This window comes from Otolemur garnettii, unplaced genomic scaffold, assembly GCF_000181295.1.
Source record: "Otolemur garnettii isolate 467f Iridium unplaced genomic scaffold, OtoGar3 scaffold00011, whole genome shotgun sequence".
Taxonomy (NCBI): Eukaryota; Metazoa; Chordata; class Mammalia; order Primates; family Galagidae; genus Otolemur; species Otolemur garnettii.
In genome coordinates, this window is record NW_003852406.1 from 24,473,896 (window position 1) to 24,491,780 (window position 17,885).

The 17,885-nt window shown below is 44.7% G+C and overlaps 1 protein-coding gene across 3 annotated transcripts in view; it reads right to left on the minus strand.

Moving 5' to 3' along the window:
- The window catches only part of PARP6 (poly(ADP-ribose) polymerase family member 6), a 39,318-nt gene extending 23,367 nt beyond the window's left edge, over window positions 1-15,951 (minus strand). For all 3 annotated transcript variants that reach the window (XR_002771951.1, XR_002771950.1, XM_012801884.2), the window contains exons 1-10: window positions 15,603-15,951; window positions 13,064-13,256; window positions 11,595-11,672; window positions 9,901-9,995; window positions 9,143-9,203; window positions 8,812-8,902; window positions 8,290-8,356; window positions 4,434-4,583; window positions 3,367-3,517; window positions 2,507-2,560 (exon numbers count right to left, since the gene is read on the minus strand). Coding sequence is in view for 1 of the 3 variants with exons in the window: in XM_012801884.2 (XP_012657338.2) it covers window positions 2,507-2,560; window positions 3,367-3,517; window positions 4,434-4,583; window positions 8,290-8,356; window positions 8,812-8,902; window positions 9,143-9,203; window positions 9,901-9,995; window positions 11,595-11,672; window positions 13,064-13,066 (750 nt within the window). In the remaining 2 variants the exon portion in view is untranslated. The remainder of the gene's footprint in view (window positions 1-2,506; window positions 2,561-3,366; window positions 3,518-4,433; window positions 4,584-8,289; window positions 8,357-8,811; window positions 8,903-9,142; window positions 9,204-9,900; window positions 9,996-11,594; window positions 11,673-13,063; window positions 13,257-15,602) is intronic.
- Between the last annotated feature and the right edge of the window lie 1,934 nt (window positions 15,952-17,885).

The window sequence follows — 17,885 nt, forward strand, 5'->3', positions numbered from 1 at the left end:
GCCCGCCACAATGCCTGGCTATTTTTTGGTTGCAGCCGTCATTGTTTTTTGGTGGGCCCAGGCTGGATTCAAACCTGCCAGCTTGGTTGTACGTGGTTGGCACCTTAGCCACTTAAGCCACAGGTGCCGAGCCTGCCTGGCTATTTTTTGTTGCAGTATGGCTGGGGCTGGGTTTGAACCTGCCATCCTCGGTATATGGGGCCGGTGCCCTACTCACTGAGCCACAGGCACCTCCCAGTTTACTTTTTTTTTGAGACAGAGTGTTACTGTTACCCTGAGAAGAGGGTCATGGCATCACAGTTCACACTAACCTCAAGCTCTTGGGCTACAGCAATCCTTTTGCTTCAGCCTCCCAAGCAGCTAGGAATATAGATGCCCACCACAGCACCAGGCTAGTATTTCTCTTTTTAGTAGAAATGGGAGGTCTCACTCTTGCTCAGGCTGGTCTTGAACTCTTGAGCTTAGGCAGTCCACCTGCCTTGGCCTCCCAGAGTGGTAGGATTATAGGCATGATCCACTGCACCCAGCCCATTAAAGTATTTTAAAAATAAGAACAGTGCAGTAACTCGTATCTGTAATCCTACAACTCTGGGAGGCCAAGGCAGGTGGACTGCCTAAGCTCAAGAGTTCAAGACCAGCCTGAGCAAGAGTGAGATTCCTACTAAAAACAGAAAAATTAGCAGAGAGTTATAGCAGGCACCTATAGTGCCAGCTACTTGAGAGCCTGAGACAAGAGGCTCTCTTGAGCCCAAGAGTTTGATGTTGCTATGAGCTATGATGCCTTGGCATTCAACCCCAGGGCAACTAAGACTCTGTCTCAATAAAAAAATAAATAAGTAAACAAACAAACAGATGCTAATCAAATTATTAACAGTAGTCGTAGTTACTATTTTGGGAGGACATGATCAGATGTCAGGGGGCCTGAGAAGTCATTTTACCTGCCTAGAATAATGAGCCAGTCCACTGTTCAAAAGGGCCCTGTCCTGGAAAGATGGCACAAATCCAGAGCTCATGCAGCAATACCCTAAAGAGTTTTTTCCAACCCTCTAAAAGAGCTTTTGTGTGTAAACCAGGTTATTCTCATTTCATATGCCTTTAGGTTTTATTCATTCATTTAATGCAAATTTATTGAAATCCTGACATGTAACCAGTTCTGTGAAAAATCTCCTTGATTATGTAATAACACAAAAGATTGTCTTCTCAGACACTCAACTCCAATAGGGGAGCTATGGTATGTATACAACTTAATTACAATTCAAGGCAGCATATAGTATGTGACATGTAGGTGACATATAAAATAAAAAGGATCCATAAAAGTTCAGTGAGGGGAGAAGTCATTTCCAGTTAAAGCAATAGGAGTAATGATGGCAATCACTACATCGATGGCAATAAGGCAGATATGGGGAAGAAAGCCAGTAAAGGGAATAGCATGGACAAAGGTTACAGAGATGCAAAAGTGAAAGCATGCCCAAGGTATGAAGAGGTATTTTTGTTGTTGTTTTTGAGACAGAATCTCAAATTGTACACCTGTAGAGTGCCTGGCCTCATAGTTCACAGCAACCTCCAACTCTTGGGCTCAATGGATCCTCTTGCCTTAGTTTTTCTATTTTTAGTAGAGACGGGGGTGGGGAGAGGCAGGGGGTGGCTTGCTTCTTGCTCAGGCTGGTCTTGAATTCCTGAGTTCAAACAATCCATCCGCCTCAGCCTCCCAGAGTGCTAGGATTATAGGTATGAGACACTGCACTCAGCAAAGAGGTTTTTTTATTTTTTTATTTTTTGAGACAGAGTCTCACTATGTCCCCCTGGGTAGAGTACTGTGGTGACACAGGGCAAAGAGGTTTTTTTAAAGAAGTTGCTGAGCAGTGAAAGCGGTCTTTAGTTTTTCTGACAGTTGAACAAGGGATATTGAGGCTCATAAGAAACTTAGTGTTGGCTCTGCACCCATAGCACAGTGGTTATGATGCTGGCCACATGCACTGAGGTTGGCGGGTTCAAACCCAGCCCAGGCCAGCTAAACAACAATGACAACTGCAACAAAAAAGTAGCTGGGCATGTGGCAGGCGCCTGTAATCCTAGCTACTTGGGAGGCTGAGGCAAGAGAATTGCTTAAGCCCAAGAGTTTCAGGTTGCTGTGAGCTGTGACACTACAGCACTCTACCCAGGGAGACATAGTGAGATTGTCTCAAAAAAAAATTAAAACAATAAAAAAAAAGAAACTTAGTGTCAATCCCTCTCTCATCTAGACATTCACACACTTAAAGTTTGCAGTGCCTCCCTTTGCACTTCATTGTAAGTGGTCTGTAAGTGCTGTCTTCATAGTAATGCTAAAGCTTCTTAAGGATGGGAACTATGGCTTCTTTCCTCCTATCCACTTGACATTTAGTATAGTTCTGGGAACACAGCAACTTAGAAAATACTTCACTGACTAAGGGGCTGGGAGATGTGAGGGGATCAAATGAGTAAGACAACTGGGAGGGACTTTGGAATCAAGCTTTGACTTGATTACCTGGACAAGGAATCCATACTCCAGAGTGGGGATGTTCTTGCAGTGACCACTGACCTGGTGAAAGTAAAAAGGCAAACCTTATAAGCCTCCGATTAAGCTGAGGATAAGACAGACTTCACTCATGCCTACCACCTAGGATTCTCCTAAAGTAGCTAAGGCCTACCTCAGATCAGTCTAAGTAATCCCAAAGCTGGAGAGGAGACCTCTGGCATGTTTTTGCCAAAGATTCTGGGAAAAGGCTCATCCATCCTCCAAAACAGATGGAATAGGTTAGTACAGTAGCTGACTAGCAACTGCTAGCCATACCCAATAAAATTATGACTTCTTGAGATGTCTATCTCTAGGCTATCTACTTCATAGCCTACTATCAGAGAAGTTTGGCAGATAATACAGATATAACCTTTCTTGTTCATTAAAAAAGTGAGTATGGTACATACTCAGGTTTTTTTTTTTTTTTGAGACAGAGCCTCAAGCTGTCCCCCTGGGTAGAGTGCCATGGCATCACAGCTCACAGCAACCTCCAACTCCTGGGCTCAAGCGAACCTCCTGCCTCAGCCTCCCAAATAGCTGGGACCACAGGTGCCCGCCACACCGCCCGGCTATTTTTTGGTTGCAGCCGTCATTGTTTGGTGGGCCCGGGCTGGATTTGAACCTGCCACCTTAGGTGTATGTGACTGGCACCTTAGCCACTTGAGTGTCTTTGATTTATGATGCACTCTCTTCATTTTGAGCAGCTATACTCCCACATTTCCACTCCCACCCACCTGATGCCCAAGTCAAACCCTCCCCAGCCCATGTACCAAAGGAGAGGTCCGAGCTGGGGAAGGGAGGCCCACGTGCTGGGGGCACAGGAGACCTGCCTGGGGGCTGGGAGGGTAGCCAAACACCTCCACTTTGGGATTCTTCATGGTACAGGAGATGGAACGGTTCATGAGGCGCCCAACTCGAAGCTCTGGTACACCTAGTTTGCCTTTCAGCATGGAGTCCTGTATGATGGGGAAACTGGGAGACCTGGGGAAGAGACAGGGCAAAGAGAAGTGATGAAACTGGGGATTCAGTACAAGTCCTAAAAGGGAACTGGTGATAGTGATTCCTAGACCAAATTTCATAAGCCAAAGACAAACTCACTCTGAGAAAACTTCTGCTGGATCTTAAACAATATCAAAACTAGTAGATCACACTACTGAATTAACTTTTTATGTCGTATCTGTGTGTTTTTCAGATTGGAACATAAGGGAGGACAGAGGCAGAGCGTAAGTCAATACAGCACCTGGACCAGGTACGGGATCATTCCATACCACGTCTAGGTATCCCAAAGCAGCTATTTCATTTACTCAGAGTGTATATGTACACACATGTAAGAGAGAGAGAAAGTGTTAAACTGTGCTAGGCAAGAAGTAGTTGAATCCCAAAGAGCCTAATGTCTACTATCTGTCAACAATAGTATCTGGAAGCAACAGATCTGGATTTTTATCCAACTCTAGGGAGAATAGAAGAGATAAAAATGCAGGCCAGGGGTCATAAAATGGAGCGATAGTTAGAAAAAAATCCAGCTAATAAAAAAAAAAAAGAATCCAGCTAATGAATCAATGTGCCCCTGCATAAGAGCAAGGAATTGGTGCCTATTCTCTGACTCTTTCTCCTTAGGATGGAGAATAAGGATGGGGGCCAAAGAAAAGAAAGATGGAAAGATCAGCATAATTTTCCAAATATATACCATGAGCTAGGTATTGTGTTTGACCTAAACAATGAGGTGTTAACATTAGGTCAGGAGTAGAAAGATGAGGACACACATGCGACTGGACCATATGAAAGTTATCAGTAACTAAAGACACAGAATTCAGAGGACCAAAAAAAGGGACAGGAAAAGTAAATTCAGGTAATCAAGAAGGGTGGGAGCTATCACAATGATCTAGGGAGCACTTACTTGGGGATGGGTGAGAAGATGCTGAGGCCAGCGCGGAACTTCTTGATAGTACCACTTGCCTTGAACCAACTGTGTCTCTTCTCTTGCTGGGTCTTTAAGAAATCGTTGCTCAGATGTTTCCATTGTTGAGATGTGAACATACACAGGATCCTAAGGGATCAAAGAGAACAGGCTTAACCAAGATTAGGCAGGAGAGTAGTTCAAGAAATGAAGATTAAGAGAACAATTGATTTAAAATTCAGTCTCAAGGACTGCAAAACTAGTTGTGGAGGGGAACACAACTGGAAATGTTCTGGAAATGTACTGTCCTAAAGTTTGCCTTTACCCTATGGGATACCTAGCCTAATGGATCAGAAAACTTCGGAGATGCTTTGCCTTTAGAGCAGCGGTTCTCAACCTGTGGGTCACGACCCCTTGGGGGGTCAAATGACCCTTTCACAGAGGTCACCTAAATAAATCCTGCATATCAGATATTTACATTATAATTCATAACAGTAGCAAAATTACAATTATGAAGAAGCAATGAAAATAATTTTATGGTTGGAGGTCACCACAACATGAGGAACTGTATTAAAGGGTTACAGCATTAGGAAGGTGGAGAACCACCGCTTTAGAGGAAGATCTCAAAGGTGAGCCTTTAAAAGCAGTAAACCTTGTGACCTACTGCCAAGAATGACTATACTGTTGACAGTGGAACATCAGTGGTAGGATGGAGGTAAGTACCACTTTGTGAGCAGTGACATGAAGGGTACTGATGTTGTTAGGTAGAAAATTACATCCCTAAATTCCCAAATTTATGGTTTCCAACTTGAGCTGGGTCCTTAGCTAGACTTGTGAATCCTTTCACTTGCCGCTGATCAGTTCTCTCTAGCATTACTTTAAGCTATTGTTCTAAATCATTATTACCTTCTTTAAGCTACCAACTTCCCCTACAACTGATTAACCTTTCTTCCACAATAGAGAAAGCCATCAGTTATCAGCTCCCTTAATTTTCCAATCGTAAAACAAAATCTTTTTTTTTTTTGGGCAGTTTTGACCAGGGCTGGGTTTTGAACCCGCCACCTCTGGTATATGGGGCCAGCGCCCTACACCTTTGAGCCACAGATGCCACCCTACAAAAATCTTTTTTCTTTTTTTAAGAGAGCAAGGTCTTGCTGTTGTTTAGGCTGGTCTTGAACTCCTGAACTCAAGCAATCACTCACCTTGGCCTCCCAGATTCCTAGGATTACAGGCATGAGCTACTGCATCTGGCCTACAAAATCTATTTCCATTTCCATCCTTACCTTGATCCCTCATTCCTTACAGACAAGGTGACCTTCCTTTAAGATCAATCTCTTTATATGTGCTCTAGATCTCAGCCCCATCTTACCTCTTTAGGGACCTTAATATGTCAACGAGTCCCCTCTCCTGTCAGTTTCCTTCCTGAAGTCTACCAAAATTTCATCTTATGGAGCTCAGTCTAACTACCTCTACCTCTTCTTTTCCTATCCTCATCCAAATTTTTTACAATTTATACTCACTGTTTCTACTCTGTTGCCAATCACCCACTTCTCAACTTTCTGATTTCTACCTTCACCATTCCACTAAAAACTTGATAGCAAGTCCTATAGAAACTCTTAAAGTTCTCCTCCTACTTATCTTCTCTGGCATCTGGTCCCCGTAAAACCTTTCTTTGCTTGTCTTCTATGCCACCATTCTCTTCTTATTCTTCTCTGACCTCCCTGCAGAGTTTCTTCCTTTGCCTACTCTGTTGGTTTCTTGGGTATTTTGCCCTTGACCCTATTTCCTTTCACTTTTTATGCTCCTTTAGCAATCTCATATGCACCAGTTATAACTTCCATACACACACAGGTACATATTTTCAACCCTAACCTCTTCTGCAAGTAGCATATTGACATATATTGAACATCTTCACCTGCATATCCCAAAGGTACCTTTAAGCAACAAGCTAAAATGTTAACTAATTATCCTCATCCTACGAATGTGCTCCTCTTCTTCTATCTGTGTTTAAATTGTTGGCATCACAATATACTCAGACATCTAGGCTGAAAACTTAGGAATAATATTCTACTATTCCTTAGTCCTTAGGACCATAATTAACACATCCAAATCAGCCTTCAAGTCTTACTGATTTTCTCTAATCTGTCTCTTATTTCCATTCTTATCTATAGTCACACCTTAGTTCAGGCCTTCAGCATTTCATGTCTACAATTCTACAAAAGCCTCCCATTAAAGCAGCGGTTCTCAACTTGTGGGTTATGACCCACAGGAACTGTATTAAAGGGCCATGGCATTAGGAAGGTTGAGAACCACTGCATTAAAGTAACTCTGGTCCCTTGTCTCCTCCCCTCTACCTGTTTTGTATAATGCTACAAAATGGTTTTTCTAAAACTAAGTCTGACCTTGTCCTTTCTTTGCCTAAAACCTTTCAGTATTTCCACCACCTACAGGATAAAAGCCCAAGACCTTCCTAATCTGAATACCTATTATCTGGCTTTAGTTCCTACCACTCTTCCTTTGCATTTCATCAGCAATACTTAACTGCTTGAAGCTACCTACGTATATGCTGCTTCATGTGACTAGACCCCTGCAAATGTTATTCACTTTCAGAGCCTGTCCATGTGGACAGCTCTTACTCATCCCACAAAATCATTAATCATCTGTCATTCACAGTCCTTCACTTGTCACCAGACTGAGTCACTCCTTTACCTGTGGTCTTTCTAAACTTTACATATTTTTTTTTTTTGAGACAGAGCCTCAAGCTGTCCCCCTGGGTAGAATGCCCTGGCATCACAGCTCACAGCAACCTCCAACTCCTGGGCTCAAGCGAGTCTCCTGCCTCAGCCTCCCAAGTAACTGGGAACACAGGTGCCCGCCACAACGCCCAGCTATTTTTTGGTTGCAGCCATCTTTGTTGTTTTGGTGGCTGGGGCTAGATTCGAACCCGCCACCTTAGGTGTATGTGGCTGGCACCTTAGCCACTTGAGCCACAGGCGCTGAGCCTAAACTTTACATATTCATTTGTATTAGAATATGTATCCACTGGGCTGGGCGCCTATAGCTCAGTGGTTAAGGCCCCGGCCACATGCTCCAGGGCTATTGGGTTTGAACCCCACCCAAGCCTGCTGAACAACAACAAAAATAGCCAGGCATTGTGGAGGGCGCCTGTATTCCCAGTTACTAGGGAAGCTGAGGCAAGAGAATCACTTGAGCCCAAGAGTTGGAGGTTGCTATAAGCTATGATGCCATGGCACTCTACTGAGGGTGACAATAAAAAAAAAAAAAAGAATATGGGGCAGTGCCAGTGGCTCAAAGGAGTAGGACGCTGGCCCCATATACTGGAGGTAGCAGGTTCAAACCCGCCCCTGGCCAAAAACTGCAAAAGAAAAAAAAAAAAAAAGAATATGTACCCATTGGACTCTATTTGGAACTTCACTGAGGGTATAAAATGTGCTTCATTTCTCTTTGTATACCAAATACTTAGCATAATGCTCAACACGTTCAATAAACTAAAATCCTCTGAGTTCTCAGAGTCTCTCTGGGGAAATCATAAGAGGTAATATGAATGGCATGACTCCAATTCCAGGGTTGTACTTTTCCTTAAATGCTAAATAGTGATGAGCCTCTCCTTATGCCTCTAAGAAGTCTTAAGTTCTAACACCCAAGAACCACAGATTCCCCCTCTATAGTAATAAATTTGGCTCCCCAAATATATCTTAGCTTTTCCTGGGCACATTTCAGGAAGATTGATTCTTTTGGAAGGAAACATTCCATCTAAGGCTCTGCCTGTCCATCCACATATTTGTATCTCTCTTTCCCTCAAAAATCTCAGATCATAAAAGATCAAAGTTCTTACTTTTTCAACTGAAGACCGAGTCCAAACCCTTCCTTATTTGATGGCTGGAAAACCTCAATTGATGGTTCTGCAAAGAGAAGGTTCTTAGTAAGTACGCGTCTCTATCCTTCTGGGAGTCCAAAGGCACAGTTCAGTGCTATAGCTTCTTCAGATTCTAAAAACAGAAGCTGCTGGATACTCTCAATAATGGTGGAAAAGGCAAAGGTCTGAGGTAGAGGGCAGGTTCTGGAAGATGTCTAATCAATTTTAAATACTTTCAGTAGAAAGTTGGTGGGAGGAGAAAAATAAATTATATTTTAGAACCAGAGAAAAGAATACGATTAACCCAGAAGGGCTTTAGGGAATGGCTATCATGTGACAGGGGATGAAGCCACCAATGACAGGAAACTAAAAAACCCTTACCAATGGCCTACAGAAGGAGCCCAAGGGCCTTCTTCCTAGTCTTTCTCTACTTCAGTTAACTTAGGACTTTGAATTACATCACACTCAGAGCACCTGCTTGCCCAAAGTCATTGTCTTTACCTGGTCCATCAAGGTACTGGGAGAGAGAGAATCGTAGCCTCAACACAATGGGTTCTGTACGGAGGACCTTCCAGGCTGTAGAGACTTCCTCCTAAAAGAATAATAAAAATAATTTCTAGTTTAGCAAGATAGGGGAATGGACTTGAAGTTTCCCCATGTGACACATGCATGCACATGACAGTACACACCACTGTCTGCTGATGGTCTAGGAAAGACAGAGATGAAGAATATGTGCTCCAAATACAGCACTCAGGAACAAGACTCCTGGCCTACATGACAAATTCCACAAGTCCAGCTAGACATGTTGTTGGCAGGTACTAGCCCCACTTACATCGAGGAAGCTGATGTTGATGTGGAGGTCAATGTCCACGTCATCGATAGTTCCATATTCTCTATAGAGATACAGGCAACCACAGGTGAGACTCATTAAGGGAGAAAGACAGGAACAGAGACTGAGGAGAACTGGGTAGGACAGGGGAGATGGAAGAGCAGAAGGTATTTCTGTATACAGGGTCTGACCTATAGCCTCATGCCACATATATAATCAGAGCCTTCTACAGGCCAGAACCTTTTGTACCTCCATGGTGAAACTATCAGCCTAGACAGGTCTAGAATAAGAGGAAATTTCTTTTTTTTTTTTTGAGACAGAGCCTCAAGCTGTCCCCCTGGGTAGTGCCGTGGCATTACAGCTCACAGCAACCTCCAACTCCTGGGATCAAGCGAGTCTCCTGCCTCCGCCTCCCAAGTAGCTGGGACCACAGGCGCCCGCCACAACGCCCAGCTATTTTTTTGGTTGCAGCTGTCATTGTTGTTTGGCGGGTCCGGGCTGGGGATTCGAACCCGCCACCTTAGGTGTACGTGGCTGGCGCCTTAGCCGGTTGAGCTATAGGCGCTGAGCCATAAGAGGAAATTTCTAAGAAAAATAGACTTCCCTACTCTATCCTGTCAGTCAAGCTTATATATTGAGCAATTTCTACCATTAAGTTCATAATTTATCCCCAAGCATACAGTAAAAAGAAAAAACGTCTAGCCTTTTAACAACTCAGAAAGAAGCAGGTTGCTCCTTGCCATCCTGAAGCAGAGTCCCACCTGATGGATACAGAGTTCTCACTGTAGATCTCCTTCACAGCTTCAATGTCTGCATCAAGCTGTGGGTGTCGATACAGGTCAGCTGCACAGCTCCCCTGAGATGGTTGCAAAAAGGGAAGAGAGGTGTGGGAAAAAATAGGCAGGGGAAGGAAAGATGAAAATGAAAAGAACACAAAGAGACACCAAGAAGAGAAGAAATCAGATAGCAGCAGCAGAGAAAGTTAAAGCCACTTATGTGAAGGCATTCTTGGTGGTGACCCTAGGTAGGGACTCCATCAACCTACAAGTATCCCTCTTATCACCACTCTAAAACTATTTCACCAGACCAAAGGTAAGCTTTGCTTGAATTCACATCTTTTACATCTCCAGCTTTTCCTCTCGGATCTTAACCAGGATACTTACATATACATTCTCTGACTATTCAGAAGAGGCTAAAGAGTACAGATTTTAACTCAGCTTGGTTCTATCAGAAAACCATTCTGAGAGTCTAAGTATTCTGCTTGGGATTGTGCTCTGAATAGTAGTGGCATTAAGCAATAACCAGCAGAGTAATCCTTTAAGATGTGACCCCACTGGCCATGGAGAAAAAGAGTCAGAAAACATTGCTTTTAACTAAAAACATATAGGTGGGTGGCACCTATGGCTTACTGAATAGAGCACCAGCCCCATATACTAAGGGTGGCGGGTTCAAACTGGGCCCCAGCCAAACTGCAACAACAAAAAATAGCTGAATATTGTGGTAGGCACCTGTAGTCCCAGCTACTTGGAAGGCGGAGGCAAAAGAATTGCCTAAGCCCAAGAGCTGGATGTTGCTGTGAGCTGTGACACCACAGCACTCTACCAAGGGCAACAAAGTGAGACTCTGTCTCTAAATAAAAATAAAACATATACGTAGCAGGTAGAACAGAAAATGTAGCTTACTCTGAAACAGATAAAAATCCAGGCAATAGGCTCAGCGCCTATAGCTCAACCGGCTAAGGCGCCAGCCACGTACACCTAAGGTGGCGGGTTCGAATCCCCAGCCCGGACCCGCCAAACAACAATGATGGCTGCAACCAAAAAATAGCCGGGCGTTGTGGTGGGCGCCTGTGGTCCCAGCTACTTGGGAGGCGGAGGCAGGAGACTCGCTTGAGCCCAGGAGTTGGAGGTTGCTGTGAGCTGTAATGCCACGGCACTCTGTCCAGGGGGACAGCTTGAGGCTCTGTCTCAAAAAAAAAAAAAAAAAAAAAATCCAGGCAATAGCAAGGACATTGATGAGCTCTAACAAGACTATGCTCAGACTATACCAACATTATATTCTTTTTTTTTTTTTTTTTGAGATGGAGCCTCAAGCTATCCCCCTGGGTAGAGTGCCATGGCATCACGCTCACAGCAACCTCCAACTCCTGGGCTTAAGCGAGTCTCCTGCCTCAGCCTCCCAAGTAGCTGGGACTACAGGCGCCTGCCACAACGCCTGGCCATTTTTTGGTTGCAGCCATCATTGTTGTTTGGTAGGCCCGGGCTGGGGATTCGAACCCACCACCTTAGGTGTATGTTGCTGGCGCCTTAGCCGCTTGAGCCACAGGTGCCGAGCCCCAACATTATATTCTTATCTCATCTGTGCTCTCAATAACCTCTTTCACTACTGTAAATCCAGAGAGAAGCACACACCTAGACCATTCAACATGGGTCTTGGGAGATAGATATAACCTCACCTGAACTCCATAGAGAAATTCTTCTGATTCATTATCTCCCTCCGAATCATCATCATTCCAGAACTGGCCTTTGATGTCCTAATTATAAGAAACAAGAATACCATCCTTTGTTAGGTCCCTGTTATCCTACGGAAAGGGCTGGGGTAGTAACAGGAATAATAGGACACAGATTCCCATAAGAAATGGGGAAGGTCCCTTGGGATAGAATAACTGAGGCCCTAAACCCTTTATACCTTTCACCTCACCCTTTGTGAGAGTCTTGGTCTCTTACTGAATCTGACCATCTCCATGGAATAGCTCTGACTTGATGGGACAGAGGAAAACAGTAGGGAATTTTACCCTTAAGACTCAGTGGGATGACTAAGACTCTTATAGCCAGTGGGGGAAGGATCCAGAAGACTTCAATGTCAAGGCTGGTTCCTAAACATATCTGGGTTCCAGTATAAGCTGGCCTCTTCTAGGATCATTACCCAAGACAGCTCCGAAGGACACCTAAGCTCTCTTGTCTCATCATTCCCTTTCTACCTCTTAAAGTACAGGGTGTCCTAAAAGTTCCCCCACATATGGAAAATAAGAAATTGTAGTGGGGCAGCACCTGTGGCTCAAAAGGGTAGGGCACTGGCCCCATATGCCGGAGGTGGTGGGTTCAAATCCAGCCTCAGCCAAAATAAATAAATAAATAAATTAATTAATTAAATTTAAAAAAAAAGAAATTGTAGCTAAACCTATCTTTATTTATAAAATATTCATTATAAAATTTTACAGAGGTAGGCAACACATAGAGAATATTTTGTCTTTTTTTTTGAGACAGAGCCTCAAGCAGTCACCCTGGGTAGAGTGCCATGGCATCACAGCTTATAGCAACCTCCAACTCCCGGGCTCACGCAAGTCTCCTGCCTCCATCTCTCAGGTAGCTGGGCCTACTGGCACCTGCCACAACACTCGGCTATTTTTTAGTTGCAGTCATTATTGTTGTTTGGCGGGCCCAGGCTGGATTCGAACCTACCAGCTTAGGTGTATGTGGCTGTCACCAAGCCTTTGTAAATATTTTTTAAAAAGTATTTTGCAAATAGGGCGGTGCCTGTAGCTCAAAAGAGTAGGGCACTAACCCCATATGCCAGAAGTGGCAGCCCCAGCCAAAAACTGTAAAAAAAAACAAAAAAAAGAAAAAAAAATATTTTGTAAATAAAGGTACATTTAGCTACAATTTCCCATTTCCCCTATGCATGATAATTTTAGAGGCAACATCTTGGACACTTTGTATTTAACTCCTTCCTTCCCAAGAAAACACACCTACACATAACACACCAAGTAATACTGTTTCTGTGTTGCTTCTATTTCCTTTAGTGTCAAATAGCTACACTACCTTTCAAAAGGGTGGGAGTAAAAATAGTAGGAAAGGGTATGATCTGTATTGTCTCATCTATCCCTTGGACAATGAGCTGCAGAGGTAGGCAATCACTTCTCACCATTGGGTCAGTGGGTCACACACACTCTCAGGTTAGTGCTAGGCAGCACCCCTCCATACCACCAGCTGAACCCAGGCCAATGACATGGGCATTTAGGAGGCCAAAAAGGGAGACAAGAGGGCGACGTCAAGGGCAATTGGAGAACTGCTGGGGATGGCAGGCTCTGCTGTTGTGGTGGTAACAAGGCAATGTCCTGTGGAAAGTAGACAACAACTGGTTTTATCACCACTTAATAGCTGGATGGTATAAACAAAGGCACACGTATTTATGAATATACTTTTATTATACATACATATAGATACTTGCACATAAAGACATAGTTGCATGCATATACACACACTTATACATGTATTTCTTTAAAGATAATAAACAATGAAAGCACACTATACAAACATAAGACACTGCTATTCCATTTAAACTAGAAAGCTGGAAGTGGAACAAATTTCTGCTCTGGTTCATAAAGTGACCATTCCTGAAGCCAAAAGTGGTGGTGCTACTCTGTCTGGTCAGTTTATTTTGGAACATCCTTTACTGTACCAAACTCTGGCAGAATTAAGAAGCAGAATCAGATTCTTTCCAGACTCTATCCCTGTTATTTCTCCATCTTGAGCCATTACCTCCTTTTAAACATCAGTATTACTAGAAGCCATTCTATGGCAATCACAGCTAACTTAAAATGTCCTCAACAATACTGAACACTCTCTGGCAGTCATGATCTGAGTTGTCATGGCCAAAATAATGCCCTAGAGTCATCTTGGAACCTACCCCCTAAATAAAAATATAATAATCCTAACAAACACTTAGAAAAAGACTTAACCTGCTGACCTTTCATATAGTTCCCCCTGACTGCTTCTAATCCTGAGGACCCTTAATGCTATACCAGCAGCTTTTAGTCCCTGTACATTTACCCACAATTTCCCATTTCCCCCATGTATGGTCAGGGAAGCTTCAACATACAGTAGTAAAAACAAACTCATCTGTCAAATTGTGAAGATGGCAAAGCTTCCTTAGTAGAGTCTAAAAAAGCTTTCAGTTGCTCTCTAGATCAGTAGGTCACTATCTCTGCATATACCTCAGTCTAACCTACTCCAATCTCAAATAGAGGTGTTTTTGGTCTCTTAAAGTTCTACTGAGTTCTACTGAGCCTTGGGTTCTAGACCAGCAGTTCTGAGTGAGGTTAGTGGATGTGCAATATCAGTATCACCTAGGAATTTTGTTAGAAATGCAAATTCTTAGGCCCCTAAGATCTACTGAATTAGAAATTCCAGGATGAGGCCCAGTAATTCTGATGCATGACAAAATTTTAAAACCACTGTTCTATATCCTGTGTGCTCTAAGAGCCTATGATCTGTTCCTAAAATACCAACTTAAGCTTGGTAACTGACTCAGTATAGGGACATAAGGTTAAAAGCCAGGGCAAAGTCAATATAGCAGTCTTCCAGCTTATATATGTAGTGCAGCCTGACTCATGAGATACAGTACAAAGGGAAATTATAATTGGCATTCTGAAATGATCTGATATCTGCTTTAAACTACCATAGTACAAAAGGCAGGGGAAGAGTGGAGAATTTCATTTTAAAAAATTAGAAGCTACTCTAACAAGGGCTGAAAAAGTCAACTCTAAATGTTGACAGGAAAATTACCTGAGACTCCACAATTGCCTTCCTACTGTTCTTCACACATATCAAGCATATTCCCACAAGAGACCCTTTGTCTCAGTTACTTCCCCTTTTTGGGATGCTTTTCACCCTAATATCCACATGGCTTATTCCTTTACTCTTTCAGATTCTGCTCAAAGGTCACCTTGACCATTTTAATAAAACAGCAACACCCCAGTACATAGGTTGGGGTATCCTTCCTTTCCATCTCTCCAGAGGAAAAGGCATTGTCATTTCATACAATCCAACCTAACACTCTCTATCCTTCCGTTCGCTTTTTTTTTCCCACAGCACTTACACATTCTAACACAAATTTTTTTTTCTTTCGGCAGTTTTGGCCAGGGCCAGGCTTGAACCCACCACCCCCAATATATGGGGCCAGTGCCCTACTCCCTGAGCCGCAGGCTCCACCCAACACAAAATATTTTGTTTCCCATAAGAATGTAAGCTTAATGGTGGCAGAAGCTTTGACTGTTTTCATCTCTATCTGTGTTTTTCAACCTTTTTATCTCACCACACACTCAAACCTATAGTTAAACTTCCACGGCACACTTAAATTATGTTGATCAAAAAAAAAGAGTGCAAAAAAGAATATAATTATGTGCTTTAAACTTCTCTCAAAAACAATTTAGTTAATGATCTTTAAAATTTTTCTGGCACACCTAAGATCCTCTCAATGGCACACCAATATGCCATGGCACACTACTGAAAATCACTGGTCTATATTTTCAGTCCCTTAACATATTTCTTGAATTAATGAATCAATTGATCAATCAATGGATACCTACCCAAGTGAGAAATATATATAAGAACTTAAATGCTTCCACATATAGACAAAAATCACACAACAATTATTTTTAGAAAAGTAAAACATCATTCACCTTTAAGAGCAGCTGAGAACCAGAATATGAAGATCTAGGGGCTGGGTTTGTGAGATTTGAAAATAAACAGTCACGTGCTGATCTTGATGATTGGAGAGGAGTAAAGTGGGAGGTATTAATGTCCAGCTTATGTTGTCTTAGGGTGAGCAGTGGGATGATGGCAATGTAGGCCAGCAGTACCAACTTGTTCAAGGTCTTTGTTGCTGCAGAAGTCAAGAAAAATTTAGCCTCTCCAAGGGCTGTTGCTGCTTGGTTTCTGCTATCACAAGGAGAAAAAGGTAGTTTAGAGTGAGTTTTTTGTCCATGAAAGAGACAGTTCAGTAATTACTGATTTTCGAATCAGTGAAAGAGACTTGCTCCCTCTACTCTCAATGCCTTTTCCTCTGGAGAGATGGAGAATGGGCTTAACAGGCAAAGAATGGGAAAAGACAAGTGGTGGGTCATGGAATACACAGAATGACACAGATATTTTAAACAATAAGCCTGAAAGGTGGCCTAGTTCAAAACTTTTCATTTTGTGCAATGCTAAGGCCTAGGAAGGTCAAGCAACTTCCTTACAGTTAGTATAGTGGAAATGGAACTTAAGGACATTTGACAGATCCTAATTACATCTAATCTTCATGTGATGTGGCTGTAACTAAAGAAGGGAGCTGTTCATGAACTAAGCAAGAAAGACCTATCTGATTTATCTAAATTGAGCTAAAGAAAGGAACCTTTCAAAAGTAGCTGGACCAAATACAGACTACATGAAAATGCCCAGAGGGAGTATTAAGCTCAGTATTTAGTGTGGATGATGGTAGCTACCATAGAAGGCTTTAAGAATTTCCAAGTGAATAGGCCAAATGTAAATAAGCCTCAAGTTTGGGTCACTAAAGTCCTTCCCTAGGTCCACGGGTGCTTCTCCGTATGACAGCTTTACATATAGTAAAAGCAGCCTCCAATCTCAGCGTTTAAATTCCGGGTCTGGCTCCCAGCTTTGTGGTCCTGGAAGAGGTTACTCCGCTCCATACCATGTGCCCCTTCTCAAAAGGACCAGACCACTAAACAAAGAGTGTAGGGAAGAAACACCGAGGGGCGATTCCCGCTCGCTACGCTATCTCGGGTACCCAGCGGAGACAGGATGGAGCTGTCTATGAAAATACTCTCCGCCACTGCGCTTCCAGGGCAGGCCCTGCGGCCTCGCTGAGGAAGCAGGTACAGCTCTTCTCCCGGGTTCCTCCGGGAACCCAAAGACCCCCACCACCTCCCCAGGGAAGCAGCTCTGTGCCGGATCTGTGCCGCCAGCCACGGAGCCTGAGAGAAGCCTGCCAAGCTCGGAAGACCCTCCAGAGCCACCTGGTCTAACCCCTCACTTCATCCACCCCGATCGAGGCGGGGCGGGCCCCGCACCCTTCCCGCTGCTCGGCCGCCCCGCCCCGTCCCCGTGGTGGCTGCCCCACAGGCCAGCCTCGCGAGTACTCACGGCGACCCCGGGCCGCGCGCTGCCGCCGCCGAGAGACGAGCGGCCCGGGACGCCCCGCGGGGGCGGAGCGGCAGGCCAAGGGGCGGGGGCCGGGCCGGGCGGGCGAGGTCGCGCACCCCACCCCTAGTCTTTCCGTCACGGGCGCGCTGAGCCACTCTGCGCACGCTCGCGCGGCGACACCGCGGTCACGAGGCCCGCTCCCAACCAACAGCCACGCGGCCTGAGCTTGGGCGCGCCTGGGCCACCGACGCCAGCCGTAGGGCGCCTGCGCGTGGACTGCTAGTTGGGAGGGGGCGCGGAGCGCGGGCGGCGCCTGCGCCTTGCGGCGGAGAGGGCGAGTGGAGAAAGAAGAGGAACTCTGGGGGCACGCGGAGGGCCTTCCGAAGGCGAATGTCTGCATTTGGCGCCCCGCGTGGTGGGAGGAATGAACAGGGCCGGCAATCAAGGTTGCTTATGGACTGGGAGGGAGCCCCTTCGCTGGAGGCGTCCAACAGATAGCTTTTGAGAGGGGACTCCTGAGTCCTTGCTAACTCCAGGAATCTCTGGTTCGGAAGTGGGAGTCAAAAACCTCAGGGTCAGCTCGGCGCCTGTGGCTCAGGTGGCTGGGGCGCCAGCCACATACACCTAGGGTGGCGGGTTTGAATCCAGCCTGGGCCCGCCAAATGGCGATGACGGCTGCAACCAAGAAGTGGCCGGGAGTTGTGACGGGCGCCTGTAGTCCCAGCTGCTTGGGAGGCTGAGGCAGGAGACTCGCTTGAGCCCAGGAGTTGGAGGTTGCTGTGAGCTGTGATGCCACGGCACTCTACCCAGGGCGACAGCTT